The sequence below is a fragment of the Saccopteryx bilineata genome, chromosome 2 (assembly GCF_036850765.1).
Source record: "Saccopteryx bilineata isolate mSacBil1 chromosome 2, mSacBil1_pri_phased_curated, whole genome shotgun sequence".
Classification (NCBI taxonomy): Eukaryota; Metazoa; Chordata; class Mammalia; order Chiroptera; family Emballonuridae; genus Saccopteryx; species Saccopteryx bilineata.
Window position 1 is genome coordinate 144,931,086 of NC_089491.1, and position 25,561 is coordinate 144,956,646.

The window sequence follows — 25,561 nt, forward strand, 5'->3', positions numbered from 1 at the left end:
CATACTAGTTCATGCTATGCCAAAACTAAGTGACAGCCAGGTGGGGATAGAATTTATAAAAATCATCTAGCAAAACTGAGAAACAGCCAAGGCCAGATAAATTTGCCAGAGGACCAGTTGGCATAATTATATAGCTATCTGCATCACATACCAGCCTGAGTGCAGAAATGGAGATAGATGGTTGTTGGTATTGCCCAAAGTTGGTTAATACAGTAGGAAATCTGTGGAACAAGAATTCATTACTTCTAGTTAAAGGATAATTTAAACGAATGAACAGAGATTGTATGTATTAGAATATCTTGAGCTGTCAGCAACCCTCAATTCAAAATTCCTTGAGAGGAAGGTGGCTGTTAGGCCCTAGTGAAATCAGTGTCTCAAAAATAAAATCAGGGACCAGTTTTTGCCCCCTTTCTCCACTTGGGAGGGCTTATCATCAGCTTCATTCTTAAGCTCATCATTTTTGTGGCTGCAGTATAGCTACAGCAGCTCTAGGAATTATTGCATGCAGACCAGATACTTTCCAAGCAAGAAAGGGTTGAAAAACCTGGAAGCTCTATTTTAAAATGAAGGACCTATCCCAGAAGCCTCTCAGGGAATTTTTCTCATATTGTCCAGAATTGGGTCACCGGTCTATCTCTGAACAGCTAACGTTTGAATACCAGCAAAATACCAGTTTTACTAAATAGTAATCTGTTTATTTCATGTTGTTTGAATAATACCAAGCTTGGTGGAATGTCATTAACAGTTTCAACAAGTTTTGTGATAGGTCAAAATATTTTGTATTAATAAATTGGTCATGTATAATTGCATACCTTAATTAGTATCATTTTAATAACTAGTAAGCTCAATTTTGCATATTTATGAATGTTACTATATTAAGGGCATAAAATTACATAAAGATATTCTGTATATTCAGAAAATGGATTTTAAATATTCTATAATTCTAGGAAAAGAATATTAGGATAGATGTACCTTCTTTCAAATCATAAGAAATTAATTTGCATTTTCTTCTGAAATAAGAGCAACAAATAAATACATTTAAATAATTATATTATCTTGAATTATTATAAACATCAAGCATTAAAACACTCTTTCAAAATTAATTTTTTTGAAACATTATAGGCTATATTGAAGTTTGTAACTCTCTCAGGAAAATATAAAGACAATTGTTTGTGCTGAGAGAGTTGGGTTTTAAATATTCTCTCCTGAGGTTTGACACTTACCCACTGTAACATAAATTTGAAACCATTTAGAAAAGAAAATGATTTTGTCATTGTTAAAAATAAAACCCTGGAAATTTCTCACAAATAGATCAGGAAACCTTTAATGCTATAATAAGAGGGAGTATAAAACACTTAAACTGGAAAGTGATATATCAACATATTAAAATGGTCCATTTGATACCACATTAGGGACCAACATTAGTGATTTATGAAGGAATGTGAAGGTCTCAAAATACTTCCCATAGTTGGGTAAGGCTAGAAGCCAGGCCCCTTGGTAGATTATTCACAGTATGAAAGCAGTGCAATGGAGCAAACGACATTCCAGAAGCACTTTTTACAGACACTTTCTGCAAAATGAGCCAAACTAAGACAAAATAAATCATTTAGTACATATTCCATTTAGTACATTTCTCAGGCTAGAAGTCATTCTTCTAAAATCTACCACACCAAGCCCTTTAAAACTGGCTTTCATCTCTAAAGCAAATCACCAGCCTTGGTCACATAACCATAAAGCAGGAAAAGAGAAGGGTGTTATAAATTATAGAGGATCAGCTCAACCAGAACCTCAGCCCTGAGGAGGTGCCTCCAAGTCCAGATGTGCCTGGAAGTTGTGAATTCTTTGGTTATCAACATCAGTATAATATCACCAATGCCCTGGCCCCTTAATTCCTCTTTCCTTATGGTCTTGTCCTCTGCCCTGCCTCAGCCACCCGCCCATAATCACAATCTAGACAGAGGTTCACAAGCTTGAGTGTAAACTAGAACTTGAGAGATCCCTGGAAACATGAATGAGAAAAAAATACATTGTAATTTTCTCTCATTTATAATTTAAGCAGATTATTTTCTTCAAATATAAATTTAAGCAACAAATCACCATCACCAATTACAATCACAGTTGTTCGCATATAATATTTCATCTGTTCCAGTATCATACATTCCAAATTATGATATTTATTGGATATGATCTTAGTTTTTATGTAATGTGATGATCACATAATTGTAATGTTTTAATAAACATATATTTGCTTTCTTGATATTTTTACAAATGCATTTGATATAATTGATATCCTTGTAACTCTATATTTTGAACTTTATGCATGTGAAAGCATTATTTTCAGTATTCTTAGAGATTCACTGACTGTCAAGACAGCTACAATACACAAAAAGAGTAAGAATCCTTGAAAATCTGTGTATTACTAATAACTGAAAAAAAGTAAAATTTTCATTTTAAGCATTCCATTTGCAGACCACTAACTCTTCTCTTTCCAATTTATTCCTACAACTCGCCTCCTAACTCCAACAATTTCTCCACTGTCTCCCACCCAGACCTACCATTGATCTTATCCTATTCATTTTCCAATATCCTGCAAAATTTGATTTCTTTAATTAAGATGCCTATAATAGTCCTATATATTATATAATTTTTGTTTTTATATACCTTGATTATTTAGCACAAGTATATTCTATTTTTCACATGTAGAATGGGCATAAAAATGCTTATCTTTTATATGAGTAACAAATGATAAAGTATTACTTCCTGTGATTATGAGTAGTAAATGATTAATAAGTTTTTACTGACTATTATTGGGTAATAAATAAATTTAAAACCCATTTTCATGTACCTTTGTATCTAATTCCAAACAAAAGTATAATTACAAGAGATAATACTTTATATCGGCGTCTCTTAATGGTTTTGTTGTTATTGTCTCCTTAAAGAGCCTTTTTTTTCATATTTTTACCCAGCACCTGTTGCCACCCATGAAATTTTAATACCACAAATATACTGCTTATCTGTTTATGTTCTATATCTCTTTGGAGATGAAAAAACCATTGTAATATCTTAGATATTTTCACCGCCCCCCCAAAAAACACAATTTTTACCTTCCTGGGGGTCGTATTGTCCCTGTGTAGAATGCATGCTGTATAAAAAGTCCTCCTTCCATGTATTTTTGGGGATATAATCAATTTTCTTTATTGATCAATTCAAAACTTCAGTGAGCTGGATTTTTAAAAAACAATGTTTTTCACCACATAGGATTAATGCTTATTATATTGTAGTTTGGTATTATGTTATTGGCTTAAATTGAGAAGCATTATTTTATCTTTTTTTTTTTTTTTTTTTTTTATATAATTTTATTTTTTTAATGGGGTGACATCAATAAATCAGGATACATATATTCAAAGATAACAAGTCCAGGTTATCTTGTCATTCAATTATGTTGCATACCCACCACCCAAAGTCAGATTGTCCTCCGTCACCCTCTATCTTGTTCTCTCTGTGCCCCTCCCCCTCCCCCTTTCCCTCCCCCATTCCCCCCTCCCCCCGTAACCACCACACTCTTATCAATGTCTCTTAGTTTCACTATTATGTCCCACCTACGTATGGAATTATACAGTTCCTGTTTTTTTCTGATTTACTTATTTCGCTTCGTATCATGTTATCAAGATCCCACCATTTTGCTGTAAATGTTCCGATGTCATCATTTCTTATGGCTGAGTAGTATTCCATAGTGTATATGTGCCACATCTTCTTTATCCAGTCATCTATTGATGGGCTTTTTGGTTGTTTCCATGTCCTGGCTACTGTGAACAATGCTGCAATAAACATGGGGCTGCATGTGTCTTTACATATCAATGTTTCTGAGTTTTGGGGATATATACCCAGTAGAGGGATTGCTGGGTCATAAGGTAGTTCTATTTTCAGTTTTTTGAGGAACCACCATACTTTCTTCCAAAATGGTTGTACTACTTTACATTCCCACCAACAGTGGATGAGGGTTCCTTTTTCTCCACAGCCTCTCCAACATTTGCTATTACCTGACTTGCTAATAACAGCTAATCGAACAGGTGTGAGGTGGTATCTCATTGCCGTTTTGATTTGCATTTCTCTAATAGCTAAAGAAGATGAGCATCTTTTCATATATCTGTTGGTCATTTGTATTTCTTCCTGGGAGAAGTGTCTATTCATATCCTCTTCCCATTTTTTTATGGGATTGTTTGTTTGTTTGTTGTTGAGTTTTATGAGTTCTTTGTATATTTTGGATATTAAGCCCTTATCTGAGCTGTTGTTTGAAAATATCATTTCCCATTTAGTTGGCTTTCTGTTTATTTTGTTATCAGTTTCTCTTGCTGAGCAAAAACTTCTTAGTCTGATGTAGTCCCATTCATTAATTTTTGCCTTCACTTCTCTTGCCTGTGGAGTCAAATTCATAAAATGCTCTTTAAAACCCAGGTCCATGAGTTGAGTACCTATGTCTTCTTCTATGTACTTAATTGTTTCAGGTCTTATGTTTAGATCTTTGATCCATTTTGAGTTAACTTTTGTACAGGGGGAGAGACTGTAGTCCAGTTTCATTCTTTTGCATGTGGCTTTCCAGTTTTCCCAGCACCATTTATTGAAGAGGCTTTCTTTTCTCCATTGTGTGTTGTTGGCCCCTTTATCAAAAATTATTTGACTATATATATGTGGTTTTATTTCTGGACTTTCTATTCTGTTCCATTGGTCTGAGTGTCTATTTTTCTGCCAATACCATGCTGTTTTGATTGTCGTGGCCCTATAATATAGTTTGAAGTCAGGTATTGTTATGCCCCCAGCTTCATTCTTTTTCTTTAGAATTGCTTTGGCTATTCGGGGTTTTTTATAGTTCCATATAAATCTGACGATTTTTTGCTCTATTTCTTTAAAAAATGTCATTGGAAGTTTGATGGGAATTGCATTAAATTTGTATATTGCTTTGGGTAATATAGCCATCTTGATTATATTTATTCTTCCTAGCCAAGAACAAGGTATATTCTTCCATCTCATTATATCTTTTTCAATTTCCCTTAACAATGGTTTATAGTTTTCATTATATAAGTCCTTTACATTCTTTGTTATGTTTATTCCTAAGTATTTTATTTTTTTTGTTGCAATCGTGAAGGGGATTATTCTTTTGAGTTCCTTCTCAGTTGTTTCATTGTTGGCATATAGAAAGGCTATTGACTTCTGAATGTTAATTTTGTATCCTGAGAAGCATTATTTTAAAAAGTACAAAAACAAGAAACAATCACAAAATCTACTATCATATTACTCCATGACTGTTGAGGTCCCATTCCTCTGTACTACCTAGTACTCTTCTTTTGAGAAACCATGATTGAAAATTCTCTCAGATAAGGATGCACCTAGAGAAATGGGCACCCTAGGCCATATTAATAAATACATATTTAAATAAAGTAATTTAATATTAATTAAATAGTCTTGACATTTCTATACACTATTTAATGGAGATAGTGAGATCTTATTAGAGGAAGGACTAGAAGACCCCTTTGTCTATATTCTAGAAAAATTTATCTCCTCAGCACCACTATCACCCCAATACACACACACACACACACACACAAGAAAGAAACATACCTACACTTAAATAAATTTATTCTTCTCTGTAGTTAGCGTAGATATTACTGATTGGAGCATATTTAATAGGAACCTTATTCAATATACACACACGCTCTGACTAGATTATTAATATCTTCCTTAAATACAGTACTGTCCTCTAAAAAAAATCTCAGAATGGAAGGGGAGAAGAAAAACAACCCTTCTGGTAAATTTACTTTTCTAATTTGTTAAATTTCCTGTACTGTGTTAGCATCTATTATGGATTTCTATTCCAGGTCCCTCCCCAGCTGCATTGTCTCTTAACCTGTGTTAAGGTCTCAGGACCAGGAGTTGATGGGCTTTTCTTAAGGACATTATTTTTATTCATCTTTTGCATAGTGACCTAAGGATGCATCTATTTCTCCATTTGCATTTCCTGGCCAAAGCTCTAGCAAAGTATATAGAGCATTGTATATTTTAATTAAAATATGTAAATACAGTTAAAGTGTGTATAAATGTTCCTGGAACAAAACAGACACTTAATAAATATTAGTAATATTAGTATTAGCATTAGTTGATGTTGATATTTTAGTAGAATTACCTTTTAGCTTTGTCTCAGTTTCCCTAAACTTATTTTCCTTTCTTTCAAATTTCTTTTTTTTCTTTCTCATAATTTTTTATCTGTGTAAACTATCTCAAAGCCTTTCTTAAATTTTTAAAATACTTTCCCATTGGTTTGAGAGGAAGAGAGAGGCGAGAAGAGTGAGAGAGAGAAAAAGAGAGAAGCATCAAACTTGTCCCACTTAGTTGTGCATTCATTGGTTGCTTCTCATATATGCCCTGACCAGGGATCAAACCCATAACCTTGGCATGCCAAGGCGATGCTCTATGCATTAAGCCATGTGGCTAGGGCCATCTTAGAATGAGGTAAGATAGAACTCTTTCTTATATAATATGTATAATTTATTCTTTAAAGAACCAGGCAAAGCATTTTGAATCAATATGTTTATTTCAATTAAAATAGCAAAAAAATATTTTCTAAAAAAATCAATGTATTAAAATACCTTAAAAACTTAGATCATAAATATCTTAAGAACGTGTATTAACCCTCAAGAAGTATAAGACACAGATATCGTATTTCCAGTATATGCTTTATTATTATAATATAAGCTAAAAATAATATTTAAAATATATAAAATCATAAAGAATCTATTCTAAAATGTGAAAGCCAATAAAATATAAAGGGGAAATATTAAAAATTAATAACAATTGACACAAAAAGTGATTATATATTTAGTATAATTATTTTCATGGCAAGGGGAGAGCTAGTATATGTGACTCCAAGATTGCAAAGAGATTGTAATCCAAGGAGAAACTTAAAACATAAAGCAAATTAATTGAATAGAGAACAATTGCAAGTAGAAAATAATGAATGTTTTTTATTATTTTACAATTATTTGAAATTATATTTTTTAATTTCTACTATTCTTTCTGGCTGGTTTATTTTCCTGAAATTTGAGATTAATAAAATGAGTAATAAATTATACTAGGTATTACAGCAGTAACTTCGGGAGAAGAATAAGACATATGTCACCAATAATAGTAAATTCAGTATTATAAATATTTCATAGGGCATATTTAATTATAAGCATTTCTCTATAAGGTAAGAATGTTTGGCAACACCTTCTATTTTAGAATATATATTTTTCCTGTAACATGAGATGTATAAGGCAAAGTTAACTAAACAAAAGATGGAAAATTATAGTGAGAATATGCTTTGGGACATATTTATGAGAGGAAAATTCATCTGAGTCAAAGATAAAATATTTAAAGCACCAGTTATATAGTCAAATTAAACTATTATCTAAGTATGTTCCTTTAAAAGAATAGCTTGGTCCAATATTATAGTCTAAACACATTTTCAACTTAAAATAGGCCGAATTACTACAGAAAGCAAGAAAGGTAGTAAATCTCACACCTTTATTAGCAGAACTCTCACAAGAGGAAAAAAATAGTACAGGTTTAGTGTGCAGCTAATTTTGCTTGGTGAACCCTATTGTCTTTGTGATCTGTATTATAAAATTCACCTATGGCTAACAAACTAAGTCATTCTTAGAATATAGAATATCAGTTAAAGACCTTGTTTGTTCACATTTATGAATTGAGCACTTTATTGTTTATTGGCAAGACGGGATGATTGTTTAAAGTTGAGCCTACAAACACATGAAGAGTTTTATAGGAAAGCTAATTTCTTATACTACTTTTTCTCAGGAATGGTATTTCAGGGACATGCCTAAAGATAGATAGATCTTTGGCAAAAGGGAAAAATCCAAATTTGTGAATGAACTGAAAAAAGATTTGACTATTAGTTTAACTGATTTGACAAAAATGTACCAGCCTCAACCAGTTGGCTCAGTGGTAGAGCATCGGCCCGACCTGTGGATGTTCCAGGTTCAATTCCTGGTCAGGGTACACAGGAGAAGTACCCATCTTCTCTCTACTCCTCCCCTTCTTACTTCTCTCTCTATCTCTTTCTCTCTTTCTCTCTCTTTTCTCCTGAAGCCATGGCTCGATTGAAGCCAGTTAGCCCTGGTCACTGAGCATGGTTCCATGGCCTCTGCCTCAGGTGTTAAGAAGAGCTCAGTTGCTGAGCAATGGAGCAATGCCCCAGATGGGCAGAACATCACCCATAGTGAACTTGCTGCATGGATCCCAGTTGGGGTGCATGAGGGAGTTTGTCTCTCTGCTTCCCCTCCTCTCACTGAATAATAATTTTAAAAAATGTACTGAGCACCAAACATGTGTTAACTAAGTCTCTGCCTCTGAAGTTGAATAAAAACAGAGTCTCTAGTCAGGGACCCCTAAACTCACTGAAAATAAAAGCAGGTGAAAAAATATTTGCTGCACATACATGAAGTGTTATAGAGAAACAAACACTAAAGAGGAAGTAACTGTTTCAAAGGATGACACTTTGGATGAATTTTGTAAGATCAGTAGGAATTTCCCCGGCATAAAAGGGGTAAGAGGGCTTTCCAGTCTGAGGGAATAAATGTGAACTCTGAGAATACATACAACTGGCATCTCCCTCAGTGAATCTGGAATGCAGGATTAAAAATGGAGGGTAGGAAAGATAGAATCAGAGTATAGGTTATAGTCACACTGTGAAAAGTGGGCAAATTGAACTTATAGTTTTCATTTTGCTTCTCTATTATACTTTTTCTTGTGTGAGGTCCTGAATTACTCAAGCAGAAACAGTCGAGAGGGTGGAGCAGAGTGATTCTGGATTCATATTGGAGATCAAATAACGGTAATTGGTGACCAAGTTGGTATACTATAGATGAGGGAGAAAAAGCCTTTTAAAAAAAGACTCTGCATTTTCTGTTGTGAATAATTAAGTGCAAATCAACATCATTAACAGAGCTAAGTAATGCAGAAGCATGGGCAAATTTTATATAAATAGTGATAGGGATCAAAAGTACAGAGGCAGAGAGAAGTGGTCCTGTGGTAAACTGAAGAACTCCCACCTAGAAGAACCAGATAAGGTAAACGACAGGTAGGACAGTCCAGGTAAGGCATAGCATGTCAAAAGTGAATCATTGCTCTCAAACTTCTTTCTAAATTTTATATTATTCTCTCAATACCTATGTTATTTCAAACATATTAGCATCGACATCTAAAGTCCCTCTGTTTAAAATATATTTTCAAGGGGCAGAAAGGCACAAGACACAGATTTTGAGGAGAGAAAAGTGAATGACTCCTAACATTTTATAGTGGAATGACTAGAAGACTGGCACTACTGGTAGAAATGCAGGTGTAGAGAGAAGAATTTTAGTTTCATTTAGAGTTTGGAAATTTGACTTGTTCAGTGTAAACAAAATGGTTTCTTAAAGAATTTCTCAGAATTTCTGGTAGTTAACAAGGAGTACCTACTCTCTTGAATTTTAAAATAAACTTCCTGCAGAAGTGATAAAACCAATCTTATTTTACTTTTTTGAACCCAAGAAGAATTTTCAAAGAACTTAAAACTTCAGGATTTAGCACCATGAAAATAATACTAAGAACGAGCCTTCTGGAAAGAAAAGAAATTCTGTAAAATACACAAATAGAACCAGGGAAATTCCGTGCAAATACCAAAGTGATTGAAATTATTTTATATCTTCTGAATGAGGAGCTGAACAAGCACAAACTCTTAGAAATTCTTTAGAATAATCAGTGCTGGGGAAAAAAAAAAAAAAGAAATCCATGCTGTGTTTCAGTCAGTTACTCCTTACTTACACACTTCAGACTGTTGTTAAAACAACTGAGAAATAGTTTCTCCTGTGGAAGCAAAAGAGAAGAGATTCATCTGGTTAGGATCTTAATTGTTGTAGAGATTCCATGAATTCATACAATTTCTTATAAGAACTTCAGGTGCATGTGAAAACACAGTGAGGCATCAATTAATCTTTGTTGATTGATGGATGACACTAAACCCCGCAGTAAGGCCCTGAGGTCTGACAAACAAATGAGTTCAGGAACAGAGTAGGAGGAAAAATCTTAAATGACACAATACTGCCTCAAACAGGTAAGTCCCTCATTTATTATAGCCCCAAAGCAAAGTTGAATCAAGAAAGATCAAATGGGACTTTTACTCCAGTTTTCTCCCGGGAAAGCTTCCAAGGTAGCTGTCTCTGAATCGCCCGTGAAACCAGTGAGGGGCTAGGATCCTTCACTGTTGTAGTTATGGACGTGTTTAAATACTGGCAGTAACTTTTAACTCTCAGTGCTTTATATCAAGGAAGATTGGATTACTGCTTTCTTTAGCCATGTTAAGAGATATTTATGAAGACTCTGTGGAGTAGAGAAAATAGCAGTGGGCTTGGAATTAAGTCTGAATTCTATACCCAATTTTGACTCATACTAGGTGAGAAAATTTGAGCTGGAAGTCCCTCATTTGTAAAAGAGAATAACAATACATACTTCAACTGTATATAAATAATAAGAATTAAGCAAAATAATATGTTGCAGACTTCCCTGGATAAATATGTAGATACTTGTTTTTTTGTTTGTTATAGCAAGAGAATGAGAGCAAGAGAAAGGGTCTGACACAGGAATAGACAGGGACAGACAGAAAATGAGAGAGATGAGAAGCATCAACTTGTAGTTGCAGCACTTTTTTAGTTGTTTATTGATTACTTTCTTGCATGTGCCTTGACTGGGGGGCTCCAGCTAAGATAGTGACCCCTTGCTCAAGCCAGCAACCTTGGGCTTCAAGCCAGTGACCATGGGGTCATATTCATGATCTCAAGCTCAAGCCAGTGACCCTGCACTAAAGCTGGTGAGCCCATGCTCAAGCCAGATGAGCCTGAGCTCAAGCTGTTGATCTCGGGGTTTGGAACCTGGGTTTCAGCATCCCAGGTCGATGCTCTATCCATGCCACCACCTGATCAGGCTAAACAGATATTTGTTGATGACATGGTATGGGCCAGGCCGTTCAGAAAAATTTTAAGTAAATTAAATACTTAAAAAAAATAAATTTTTATTATTTTTATATCTTCACTACCTGTGGATTTACATTTTAAGATTTTGCTCATCATTAGGTGAAGATTTTATTTAAAAAGGGGAAGCAGAGAGCCTGACCTGTGGTGGCACAGTAGATAAAGCATCAGCCTGGAATGCTGAGGTCTCCAGTTCAAAACCCCAGGCTTGCCTGGTCAAGGCACATATGAGAGTTGATGATTCCTGCTCCTCCCCCTGTTCTCTCCCTCCCTCTCTCTCTCTCTCTCTCTCTCTCTCTAAAAATGAATAAATAAAAAATATAAAAAGAAAAGCAGAGATAAATTTTAAATTGAAGTTAATCTGCATCTACATTTTCATAACACCAGAATCTGAAATGGAAATCACCTTTAGGTAGGCCAGCCACTAGAATGGCTGCTGCTGAGTACAGCCCATCAGGAACCACATGGACTGGATACAGCTTCCCTGTTGAGCTCATAGCACTGACTAACAGAGGCTTTTCCTTGTCATTCCCATGGCTCTCACCTTCTTAAAGGGCCTGCTATTCCACAGAAATTTTAAAGGCCATATACTTATCCTTCCCTAGAACTAGGAAATGATATCTCTCACAAATATTAGTAATAGAAATAGGCATGCAAATATATTATCTCTTGTTATCTTTTCTATAATCTTAGGGATGCTCATACAAAAAAGACCCTCTATGAATGAAGAGTTATGGTGTTCAAGCACATGACAGATTAAGCCTTTTAGGTTCCATTGTTGCATCTAAAAATAAACATTGTGCCCCAACATGACCTTGAACAGGGGTGTTAAAATCAGAAAAAGATTATTTACTCCAATTTATGTGAAAGAACTGAGAAGAACTCCAGAGGCTTTGGGGGAAGACATATCTGCCTGCTTCCCTTACTTTGAATTTCTTTTGGTTAAATATAATAAGTTTAAGGAAAATTGCCTGTCATGACCAATTAGTTTTACTCTTATTCTTTATTATACATACTCCAAAATACCAGCTGGTCTCCCCAAAGCATAAAGAGGCAAAGCTATAAAATTAGCAAATGTGTCTGTGTGGGAGGTGGGAAGAGACAGAAATAATCCTTTTCATTTCTAAGTAAACCCAGTGGGCCATGCATCTGTAGTTCCTAAGAATGTCCAGAAAGGCTCAGCCACTGCTGTGCTCAACTGGCCCCGCAAACCCAGCACTAGAGAGGAGTCATTTTCCTTGGCATGAGATGTGCGCAAATTCTTAAACTTTCTCTCTGGCTCTACTTGTCCTTTTGCCTCAAAAACTAATTGGGAGAAAGTAAAGTTGGGTCAGTGGGAGAAGTAATTTAATACTTGTTTTCCTAAGTATGGCAACATAGAACGGGCATCTGAAGTGTCCTGTCTCTGTCACTTTAATCAAGGTTGAGAGAAATTGATCCTGGAGGGAGTTTGATATATTTCACAAAGCCGGGGATATCCCTGTAAGAAAGTTCTGTCAAACAGCTATATCCAAAACCCAGTTCAACAGATGGTCTAATAAGCAGGCTCTGGTTGTTTGTGAATTAATCATAGGTAAAGAACTGGAATGGTGTTTGTTAAAGATTTCACATAAGATGAAGGAAAAGAAATCAACCCCTGAAACCCATTTCATGTATGTTGCACATCTTATAGAATAAAATTCAAATACTAAGGTCTGGGATTCTTTGGCTTTTCCCCAGACCCAGTATATTCTCACTAAATCTTAGCTTTAAAAGTATTTTTTAATGAAAAAAACTAAGTTGTATTTCAAATTCAAATTATTAGATGGCTTTTCCTATGCATTTTAAACATTTTTAACTTAATTCTCATAAATACCCTGCTGTGTAAGTAATATGCTCTTCATTTTACATATAAGGGAATAAAGGCTCCAAGAGTTTAAGTACCTTGTGAGAGGTCACACACTCACTTGAGGGCAACAGTATCCAATAGAATTCTTTCTAACCTCAAATCTCATGCTCTTGTGATGCACCACTTTACATTTCTAAAGAAGTAGGTAAACTCATTTTAAAAGTCCTCATAACTATATTTTCATCTTGCCCCCTCCCCCATAATGTCAAAATTAGGTTATTTGAGCATCTGTGAGCATGTGCTTGTTGGCCAATAGACAGTTAGAAGTTACTTTTACATTTCCTACCAAATAATTGGTCTTAACTCTATTGGAAATGCATGCTCCTTTCCTAAAGAGGAATATATCTTAGCAATCTAGCACTTTCTGTGAGGGAAAGGGCCAGAGTCAACAGCAAGGAATGAATACAACTGCTAGGATAAACTGCCAGCAATCCATGTACCCCTGCCAAAAAAAAAAAATTACAACTATTTTGCTTGGCATATGGTTCATAATTGCCAGCAAGATTAGTGGGTTTCACCAGATTGAAAAACCCATCAAAGCCACTATCACTTATATGATCAGCTTTTAATATATATTTATAAGGTAATATCAACTTTGATTATCATAAATAAGGGGAAATATAACAAATATGTTTGCAAATTTTATGGCTTAACACATGATTTTTTTAAATACATATGGTTTGCTTAGAATCATAGACTCATGTCCATAGTAGGAACCTAAGGATTTAGAATATTGAAACCTATCATTTTACAGAAGGAAAATTCACATCCGTGACAAGTAAAATAGCCAAAGATCACACCAGCTTCAGAGCCACATATTGAGTCCAAATATTCCCTTTTGCCCAAAGTTATACAACCAGCTATTGGCAGAACTGGAAGTAGGTCTTAAGCTGTTCTTTTCCTTCTCCACATAACTTAGCATTTTGCTATCACAAAGAGGCAGAGGAGATAAAAGTAAAAAATATCAAAATAAATAAGCTGGAATATACAATATAATAAAATAGATATACAGAGGCAAAAACAATCATATAAAAAAAAAAGCTGCTGTATTTCAAAGGTCAAATGTATTTTCGTCTCTGATTTCTATTTTGTTTTCTTTTTCAGAAAGTCTTAAAACTGATTTGGGTATATCAATTTGACAAATGATTACTTCATTTTGTCAAAGGCAGGTAGTTAATACTTATAATAATTGATATAAAGTTGAAAACTGTCTCAGAATTTTTCCCGAGAGAGCTATTTGAAGCAAACCCAAATAACTTTCTTAAAAGATACCTCTTTTAATTTTTAGTAAGCATTAAACAACTTATTAAAATAATTTTGGTATATAAGCTAAAGGAAATTTTGACATTAACCTCACTGAATTACATGAGTTTTGTTACAAATTATGTGCCTAGTTTCCAAGAAAGTAAAACTCTTCTATGCTGTAAGTTTGTACATTTTATACCTTGACTTTATTCTATAATTTCAGTGGCTAACATGTAAAAAGGATAAAAAATAGACTTGAAATTAAGGGAGGAAAATCATGCAGGAGAAAATATGTAAGTAAGAAGAGAGTATAAGATAAAAATTCCAGATATGAATTAACCAATAAAAATTCTAAGATTCTTTTGTCTCAGACATTTTGTAAAATCCCAGTAGCCAAGATAAATTTTAAAATATTTGGCTTTGCCTCAATGACTTCACATTTTTCAAGTGTTAAGTTCTGCATGAAAATTGGAGAGCATGAATTTTTAAAATTATCTTTGTCTGAATATTCATCTATGCATTATGTTTCTAAATCTCAAAGGAAGAAACAGCACACCCTCCTTTAACCATTGTTTTCAAGCATATCTGCCACAAATTAAGAAAGTACCATTTCAGGCCCTGGCCGGTTAGCTCAGTGGTAGAGCATTGGCCTGGCATGCAGAAGTCCCGGGTTCAATTCCCGGCCAGGGCACACAGGAGAAGCGCCCATCTGCTTCTCCACCATTCCCCCTCTCCTTCCTCTCTGTCTCTCTCTTCCCCTCCCGCAACGAGGCTCCATTGGAGCAAGGATGGCCCGGGCGCTGGGGATGGCTCCTTGGCCTCTGCCCCAGGCGCTAGAGTGGCTCTGGTCGCAACAGAGCGACGCCCCAGAGGGGCAGAGCATCGCTCCCTGGTGGGCAGAGCGTAGCCCCCTGGAGGGCGTGCCGGGTGGATCCCGGTCGGGCGCATGCGGGAGTCTGTCTGACTGTCTCTCCCCGTTTCCAGCTTCAGAAAAATACAGAAAAAAAAAAAAAAGAAAAGAAAGTACCATTTCCCACCTAATCCTCAACAATTGAATGGGAAAGCAAGTCAATAATTTGCTGAGGGTAAACCACTAAAAGTTTGACTAAGAATTACCAACTGGTTAGGCTAAAATCCAAAAACAAAGCTCTTAACCTCTGCTCTACCCTTTTGTTTTTTCAGACTAAATTTTTATAGTTGAATTAATTTGTAAAATGATAAACTCCCAATAGGTCTTCCTCTACAAATAAATATGGTCAGAAATACAGACTTTACATAGACTCAGCTACAGCAGTTTATGAAATTTCTTAGCTTGTTTTTCTTTATATAATAATCATCAATACTTAAATTCTAGATCTTAAATATAACCATACATATTTGAATACACCACCAAAAAGAGAGTTAGTTTCTAGTCTTACACATTCTAATACTGCACCTATCATGAGTAGCTCTCAATGCTTATTCATAAAAATGGCCCTGTACTCTGAGTCGTTTATGGAAATCTTCAAGTCTTCAGTAGCTAAATAGATCAATTGCTTTTCTTATCTTGATTAGCTGCAAGCAATTGAGGAAAGCAAGTTAGAGGTTGTGAACAATGCAGATGAGTAATTGCATGAAACACTTTTCTAATTATCACAAAATACTTTTTCCAAAGTTGTGACAGAACAGTATTCTTGTGACACACTCCTTGACAAAAAGCTTACCATGGTCAGCAGTTTTGAGAGATAAGAATTATTCTGTTGCTTTTGGGGACTCTTAATGTGCATTTGCACTTTTTAGTTGAAATGTACTCTCTCCTTTACCAGAATCTCTCTTTTGCTCCTGACTACATAGCCCCTTCATTGTGGAAAGTACTGTAGATTGTACCTGAGTTCCAAATGAAAATTGACATCTACTTAAGTGACCCTTCTCCCTTGGCCACAGGAATGGATTGAGGAATGAGAACCTGTTCCAAGCTACCTCCATCATAGAATTCTATTAATTCAGCCACAATAATTGGTCTGGGCATGGGTTGTGACCCAAACTTTGCAAATAAGAATCTTTCCTTGAAAATTTTCTCACTGGAGTCAGGGTAAAAAGATATCATCTCTTTGATCTTTGGAATATATGGTTGTGAGTTTGGTGTTCTTGTGTATCTTGAGAAGTTAATCTAAGAGTGTGAAGCAATATGCAAAAGAAGAAGAGATGAAAGTCAGAAACTTGGAAGACACGGATGTTCAATTAACTTTCTCTTGTGTTGTATCCCAAAGTGATACAACACTGGGCTCTTTCTTCATTTGGGTTCTTGTTATCAATAGCAAAGATCTCAACTACCATGCCACTAAGGAATTAACACTTGCACTAGACTATTACAGAGAACATCAACGTGCCCATTTTGATAGGTGAAAGGGCATTCCAGGAATGTCTCTGTCCTAAAAAAGCATAAGGTGTGATTGGGTAACAGTAAGTAGACATGTATTTTCAAATGTAATTTATGTACAGGGACACCTGCTTTATCTATTGTTTTCCTTTACTTTTTATCTAACTACTTTTCAAAGAACAATGTCTATAACAAGAGATAAACTTCAAATGTAGTATGAATTTCTACAAGAGTTCTCTACTAGTCATGCATTTACTGAAGTGATCTACATAGAGCAACTGTTTTTAAACTGTTGTAAGTGGAGCCCAACACGTTGCATGGATGATGGGCTTGGGGAACTACTGGGACCCCCGTGAACAGAGAGGAGGCAAAAATCTGGTGACTTCCTGCCACAGACCCATCTTTGAATAAAGCATTCCATCTTCTTCCTGATTCAGTAATGGGCTTTCACATACAATTGCTTCTGAGGAAGGGTTATGATGATATATATAAGAACTATTAGTGGACATCTCAATTCTCACAATAAAGCTATGAGATATATTATTATCTCCATTTTATAGTTGAAAGAACTAAAAGAACAAGAAAAAATATGCTCATGATTGCCTAGGCAATAGAAGGCAGAAGCAGGATTGGGACTTGACTTTCTTTGCCTGATCCCAGAGTCCCATGATGCTATTCCTAGTTCACTCTTACACTCCTGCTATGACACTGGCCTGCTTAACGATCCTCATATTTTTCCACTTGTCCTGTTGAAACCTAAAGAGCCAAATACCAAGCTTACTCCTTTAGTCTGAGAGGTAGTCAGAATAGCTGTCATTCACTAGATGCAGCCGGGAAATACACTCCAGAGTAGTCATGAAACACCAGTCAAGTGGGGAGGAAGGGCATTTGATGTAGACCTGAGTTCCTAGTGAAGAAGTCAGAGGAAAGTTCTAGAGAAGAAGTGATCCGTTCTGTTTCTGAGGTGGGGATAGGAGAAGCAAGGATTAACCAGGTTTGGGGGCTCCCAGAAGGGGTGAGAAATTTAGCAATCCAGTATTTCCAGCAGCAGATGGGAAGAGTAAAGCAGGTCCAGAACATCACTGATAACACAGCACTAGTCACTCAATGAAGAGATCATTAGTACATTTATACCTGTGTATTACCCTGGAAGTGTCTGTAGTTAAGTTGGCTTTATCCATGTCTGTCATTCTAAGTGGAATAAAAACAAACAACTTTGTTCTTTTTCCATCTAAGCTGACTTTTACTTCCAGTCCCAGACTGATTTTTACTCTTTCACTTCCCTGTATGTGCTTCTCTCCCAACAGGAGTTTGATTGAACTCGAGAATTTTCATTAGCAGACATCCACTGATATGTACCTGATATTCCTAATCTCTAGTAAGCATGACTCTAGGCAGCAGGGAATCAGTCATTTCCTCAGAGCACTCTCTTCCCTCCACCCAGGGACAATTAATAGACTTTGAAACAATCCAAAGTAACATTTTACCAGACAAGGTGGAGGGCCCCTGGGCTGAGCAGTAAAAGAAATGCCTTTCTTACCTTATAGATTTTTAATATTATCTCTTGGAGTGTAGGGACAGGGACCACAATTCCCTGAGGAAAAGCATTAATAGGAAAGAGTTACTCCTTCCTTGCCCCAGGTCCCTAAAAGTTTGATTACACAATGGAGTATAAATGTAAATAAATATCAAGGTTTCCTCTGCAGGTCACAGTGGCTTCTATTGTCTTCTCCTTTGACTCCCTTTCCTCCCCACTGTTCTCTCTCCCACCTTGAGCTCTATAATCAGAAAAGGTTCAGGGCATAGAGCTAGGGAGCTTATTCATATTAGAACATTATAAATCGAGTATTCACTACAGACGGCACTAGGTCAACACAGTAAAAAATACAATTTGCATGTGTTCCTGGTCCTGAAGCTGTTCACAATTTAGAGATTGTTAACAGTTATGAACACAAAAAGTGACACGACAAGGATAAAATTCCAAGTATTATGGCATCATTAGCAATAGGAATTTGAATTGGACCATGGTGTCCAAATTTAAGCATCAGAAAAGAGATTTGTATTAGAAACTAAAGCAGTTCTCTACTTATAAAACATGCAGAGATTGTTAAACACAGCTTAACTTTTAATTGAATTTTTTTCTTCTCAACATGTAGCTGCCTGGATCAGGAATTCTTCCTGAAAGAAATAAGTCTGGACTGCTTATTGTTTTTTTTTTCTTTTAAATCAAGAAATCCAGTGGAAGAGATTATAATATTCTAAATTGGCCTTACAGTTGTTCTGACAGGGAATAATTAATTCACCAGACTGATTACTTTTTTTCATGTTGGACATTCAGTAAATATGTGAATAGTAAAATTTATATTTACTACCTATGAAGTAAGTACCAAAATTATGTTTGATAGCAGTGTTGTGATATATACATTTTGTTAGATATAAAACCAATGTATATTGAAAATCCCTCAAAAATATAGGGATCCCACATAATATGACTTTAAATAGTAGTAGAGTCAGGTCTCTAATTTATATTTGAAATGTGGAAGAGAATTGAAGATGAAGACCACAATTACATAAGCGTCAGACATTAGAGAAATTAAATATAACACATATAAACATGAAGAGTTTATTTTAAATAAATCAAATAACCTGATGTCAAAGCCACAAATTGTGAAATTGTGTTTAGTTTTCATACTAACACCAGAACTTCAAAATGGCATCAACAGTTGACTCAACTTTTCGTGGCCACAGTCTGTACTGAGCCAACCCACATGGTCAGGCAAGTACAAGAAGGCCAGCACGTTGCTGATGTCATTTGTGGTCAAGGGACAGAGCATTGCCGAGACCCTGCAGTCCTTCTCAGACAAAGGTCTTCAGGTTAGATCATTTAAATTAAGTCAAACATGGAAAACTATTTTTTTCCATGTCATTGAGGTTCATTATTCATTATCTTATCAGAATAAAATAATGTGTGGGCTGTGCCCTATTTTTAATTTATATAGAAAACTAGGAAGATAAAACATTACAACAAAACAAAAACTCTTTTCAACAGCTTAGATGTTGTGCCTTCCCATATTCCCATATGTCATTTATTCTTCTGTGCTTTTGCCTTGACACATGACGTGCAGGGTGTAGTGTCCTGTTTTTTGTTTGTTTGTTTTTTTAGAGAGAGAGATAAACAAACAGACAGGACGGGAAAGTGATGAGAAGCATCAACTCATAGTTGTGGCATCTTAGTTGTTTATTGATTGCTTTCTTATATGTCCCTTTCCAAAGCTACCTACAGAAAGTGGCAGAGAGGTACAAAGAGTATGACCTTTAGAGCTAGGCCCATCTGAGATTGAATCCTGGCTCTGCCCTCTCTACTGACCTTGGCCGTAAACAGGTCATTTTTCCTAAAGTCTGAGTTATATAATCTATAAAACAGAGTGATAAGACCTACCATCCTAAGCTGTTTTATTAATGTCAAAATGTATATAAAGGGCAAGTGTAGTGTTTGTCTCATGGCTGTAGAACAGTTAACTAGGAGCTCTCATAGTCATTATTAGTGTTATCATTGTTATTGACAATGCCACAGCAGCACCTGCATCAATGAGGCTATAAGCACCTACTTGAGGACTATTTATATTGCCCTTCCAGTTCTGCTCTCACCTTCAATCTTTACTGTCTTGCTAATTCCCTAGAACCACTTCATTTATGTCTGATCCTGTTTTCAAGGTGAGTGCTGCTAACAACAGGGTAATACTGGAATACTTGCACGCAGGTAGACAGGTGTAATCATCTAATATCAAGTAGGAAATCTGTATATGATTTTCATAACTAAAGACTCAAGAGAAATGCCCCAAATCACTCTGAATATAAGAGGCATAGTCCAAAAAAAAAAAAAAAAAAAAGAAGAAGTGTTTTGGGCTATTGTATTGTTAACATGATAAATAATGATGATTTAATCTTTTCAATAAACTTTCAAAACTTGACACAAATTTGTTATATTTATAAGCTTTTGACTGTAGTTTTTAGCCCATCACTCATTCCAGCACTATGTTCATTGAAGATTGTGCCTAATAGGTATGGAGAGAAGAAAGGAATAGTATGCCTTCCTGGTCCCAGTTTTCATACCTTTCTCAAGAATTCCAGTGTGTGCAGGACCTATCCCTGTAAACTTGCTTGACAACTGAAAGAGCCCTTCTCAATGTAACAATTAGCCTAAGATGTAATGTAAGTCCATGGCCTATTTACTTCATTTTTAATTTACAGCGTAATATCTCAGGGCAAATGTTTCTTAAATTTGAATAGATGATTTACAGTTATCTAAAATATTTCCTGAAATCATTGTGTATAAGCATCTAAATGTCTTTAAAACCATTGGGATATAAAGTTATATAATATCTATTTGGTTATACCTATGATGTTATTATCCCAAATAACATTATTAATACTTTTACTGTCATCTCTTTATCTTATTTTTTAAACATGTGACATAGATTTTTTTTTCTTATTATATGTGTTTCTTGATCTATCACCTCTGTTAGGAAATTGGAAGTGCTAGATCATAGGGAAAACATAAACATTTGTAACCTTATCATCTTAAATAATTTATACAAACATGTTGTATAAACAGATCACGTGCTCTCATACAAAACCCTTTATCAAATATTTGTTTTTCTTAAATGAGCTAAGAATAAGGAATCTGTTTGTTTGTTTTGTTTGTTTGTTTGTTTGTTTAAGGAACCACTTGGTTTTCAGGCCTGCTTAACCTGGCCTTCCCCAGAGCAGAGTAAATCAGCAATAATGGCTGTTATCAATGAAATACTTTACATGTTTTTTGGTTGACTTTGTAGGTACATCCACCTTATTACCAAGTCTTCTCGGCTTACTGCTGCCTGCCTGTGGCATCCTCATCTACTTGGAATTCTGATGTGGTGTGACAGCTGCTCTTCCAAACCTGGCTCAGAGGACGCCCTTCATCCCTGCGATGACTACAGTTCCTTCCAATTCCCGCGGCTCCATCCTAAGCCAAATAAATTATTCTTTAACAAATTATCCAACTGATTTACAACACATTTATGACTGAGGCATTCAGGAACCCCTTCATCTAAAAGAATAAACTTTTAAATAGATAAAAAGTGATTTTTAACTCGTTCCAATATGCCTTATAAACCACTTAACCTGATTCTGTGACCGTTGCATGATTTAATCCAATGGGACAAGTTACCATATCCAGTTCAATTCCATAGGCTGTAGAGTGAAAGTAAAATCACCAGACACAGGTGCTTTAAACTTAATAACTCAATTGTGAAATACAATAGAGGTTGAAATGTTGATTGTATGTGGTACATGTAAGAGTAATACAGTCTCTTGTACTATCCTCTTTGTTCTGGGCCCTGCATATTTTTGAGTGGCCCTTGTCATTCCTGGCATATTTAGTTTTCTTATAAAGAATTGAGTATAATAGAAACATTTTCTCATAAATCCCATTACCAAATCATTTTAATGAATGAGCTGAAGGATTCTGAATACTAAAAACCAAATTCTAGAACTTATTAGTATTCTTATTTTGGAAGTATTTTCTAAGTATTTGATTTTCAGAATCAGTAATACCTTTAAGTTAGTTTTTTAATAGTAAAGTGAACATACCATATGAAGACTTTTTTTTTACTTTTATATTTCTACTCTGAAATTATTTTATGCTCTTCTTATCATCAATTTGAAACCTCAAAAGTCTCAGCTCTTCTCTTGAGTAGTATCACATTGCTGTATTTATTCATATGTGGAAGAATGAACTTTGAAAAGTAGAGTGCTTCCATTTTCTAATCATGATGTGACCGTCTTTATACAGCTAGGAATAAAGAACAGTTAAGTAAATATCAGAATTACATAATTATTCTAGTATCTTGGTTTTTGTGCTTCATTTCTAAATAAAAAGCTATCTTTATTGAAGGTGTGAGATCAAGAAATTACTTTTACTTTGGGAAAACTATTTCTTATTTTTTTAATTTAGTTTTCAACTCATTTCCCGCTTTAATGAAATATAGAAAACTGGCTAAAAATACCAAATCAATAAGTTGCTAGTGGTACTTTGAAGAGTATGCAAAACTGAAAGGCCAGGAGGAGACAAATAATGTGTTCATACAGTGATGTCTCCCAAGCATTGATGCTTTAGGTTTTTATAAGCTGTGAAAAAGAAGACACACATTTCTTTATTCTTCATGGTGTGCACGGAAATGTGGTGGGGTGTGGATGTGAAAAAAAGTTGAATAATGAGGATTACCTGGCTCTTGAAATAGTGCAATGTCAGATGCTTCAAGAAGTATAACCCTATTTTATTAGCACAACCTTGCCAGCTAATGAGAGATAGAGTTTATCTTTTTAGAAAGGATACCTTATAGGTTCATAAAAAATATTTACAGGAAGCAAAACAGATCTATTACTACTTTATCCCCCTTTCTTTAATTTGTATAATTTTTGTACTATATATCTATGTGTAAATGTTTAGAGCTTTTGTTATGAAAATATCAGTATTTCATTCATTTACATTTAACCTTTGTTATAAAATGAAACTTTTTAAAAATAAATGAAATGGATGATTTCCCAGTGGAAGTATGTCAACAGTCTTAAGAGTATTACCAGATTTCATAAAATATTTAATTATTTGAAAAAGAAACAAATATCTCTTCATACTTTAGGGAAAAGCATTCTAAGCCTTCTGTATAAATGTTTGTGTTTTCATTGCTATACTTTGGGGATTTCCTTTTGCAGTATGTCCCATGTTGGGCATTTTTATATAATTGAAAACAAAACCTTTTGCCAAATGCATGCTTGCCTTTTATTTTCTAATGTACGGTAAAAAAAGAGCAAAACCTATTAGATTTTGCATGAAATGGTTCTGAAAGCTAAGAAGAAAACAGTCTTTGGAAGTTATTTGTTTAATTTTAAATTTGTGACAGAGATTAGGTAGATTAAAAATCTCTCATACACTGATAACTCATGCTTTTCATTTCCTCGTACAGTTTTACAAATTTGACTGGGACCATCAGTTTTAAACTGTTTTCAAGCTAACTAATATATCATCTGCTTTAAGACGCAACATTCTTAATTAAACTTTATATAGATATGGACACATCTGTTGTTTCTTTGTATTTCAGAAAAGGTGATAGTAGTTTTATTTGATACTGATAAATATTGAATTGATTATTTTGGGTTTTTTTTAATCATTTTTTCAATGGAGTAGTATAGGACTGTGCTTTGTCCTTTTTATGAATGAAAACAAATTATAAAGAAATAAATGTCTTACTGTTATCCAAGAAATAACAACTCTCCTTTCAATTTACCTAAAGTTGAAAATTGATTTTTAGAATGTTTTCATTGTAAGTTAAATAACACGGAATAAATATTACTGTACTTGTTAAGCAATAGTTTAATGTTTGAAGAGTTCTACAAAATGTATACACACAAAGACACACACATGAGCTTAAATGCACTCACACACAGGCATTATTATATTAAAATATAACAACTTCAACTTAACGAGATGTCAGTCACTGTCACTCAGTCTAATGTTAGACGTTAAAACAAGCTGCTAGATGCAGAAAAATAAGAGACTAGTTTAAGCCCAAATAAGCTGATACTCTAATAGAGGAGTTGGCATAAAAGCATGACTCTATAGTCAGTAGTCTGATACAAGTAAAGCCTTCTCTGGGTCCTGAGCCAGACTGAACCCCAAGTTCTGAATCACAGGCTTCCTGTGTTTTGCCTTACAATCTTCTCCTGTGTTCTCATTGTGATTCCACATTGGCATTCTGACCCCCTTTCCTGTTTCATGAAGCTTAACATACTTCCACCCTGGATTCTGCTTTTCCTGTCTGGACCCGGACTCCATTTCTTGACCTAAGTATTAGATTACTTCTATTCTAATATTTTGCTTTTGGTATTTGACCTTGGATTGACCCAAGCTCTAATTCCTCAGACTTTGGGAGATCAAAGCTTCTTTCTCTGAGAGCCTTTTCCATGTTAGCGGTTCTCAAACCCAGTTGCCCATCACAATAACCTCAATAATTTGAAAAAATAAAATATATTCCCTGAGCCCCAGTCCAGACTTACTGAGCCAGAATGTGGGAAACAAGGTATAGGAGTCAGTATCTTTTTAGGTTGTTCAGGAGTGTCCGATAGGGAGTCAGCTTTGAGAATCACAGATTTTCATGATCACTGCAAGTTAATTTATATTTTTAACCAAATCAACAATATCAACATCTTTCATATGTAATTTAAATATCTTTTAAGAAAAAAAGTCCATCCCCCAGACTTATCTAAAATGTTAATTTTCTCATGACTAATTTGCTCATTAATTTTTATCTTTTGGTTCTATATCTTTAGTATCAAAATACTATATACATTTTGTCTATTAAAAATATTCACTGGTTTGTTTGTATCTAAAATCCAAGTGGCAGACTGAAATGTACTTCAGAAGATTTCTTTTCTTGAGGAATGTGGATTTCTTTTACTATTTTTTCTTTTTTCTTCATGTGACTTGGAAAGTTAATTAAATTTTAATGCTTAATTTCCTGAGTCTATAATCTTCTGGCAGCTGCTAATAAAAAGAATGATGAAAGGTAACTCCTTCCCCAACTTCAACATTTTTTTTTTCCAGAACAAAAACGTAGTCGTTTTGAATAGGCTGACTTTAAATTAGTTGATAGGAAGCAAGGATTAGGTTTCTACATTGTTTATCATATATTAAAAAGAGGTTTCACTTGTTAGTTACTAGTAATACATTTGATCCTTGGGATAGATAATATATGTCAATTCCTAGGATGCTATTACTATTTGGCTCTAGAATTCAGTCAAGCTCATCCTGAGCCAAAACTGTGAAGTGGAAGGAAGTTGGCCTTCACCTGTCCTGTCTCTTCAGTCAGGCTCCTTTGCTCTGAGGGAAGCTGCCTGAAAAGCAATGCTGAATACCTTCAGACCTTCTTGTATCAGTTTCCTGGGGTTACCACTACCAATGCCCAATGCCCACAGACT

At 35.0% G+C, this 25,561-nt stretch overlaps 1 protein-coding gene across 3 annotated transcripts in view; it reads left to right on the forward strand.

Annotated features, from left to right (window-relative positions):
* The window catches only part of CNTN1 (contactin 1), a 388,569-nt gene extending 365,191 nt beyond the window's left edge, over positions 1 to 23,378 (forward strand). For all 3 annotated transcript variants that reach the window (XM_066258119.1, XM_066258117.1, XM_066258118.1), the window contains one exon: positions 21,382 to 23,378. In XM_066258119.1, coding sequence (XP_066114216.1) covers positions 21,382 to 21,458 — 77 coding nt within the window. In that variant the 3' untranslated portion in view covers positions 21,459 to 23,378. The remainder of the gene's footprint in view (positions 1 to 21,381) is intronic.
* The last annotated feature ends 2,183 nt before the right edge of the window (positions 23,379 to 25,561 follow it).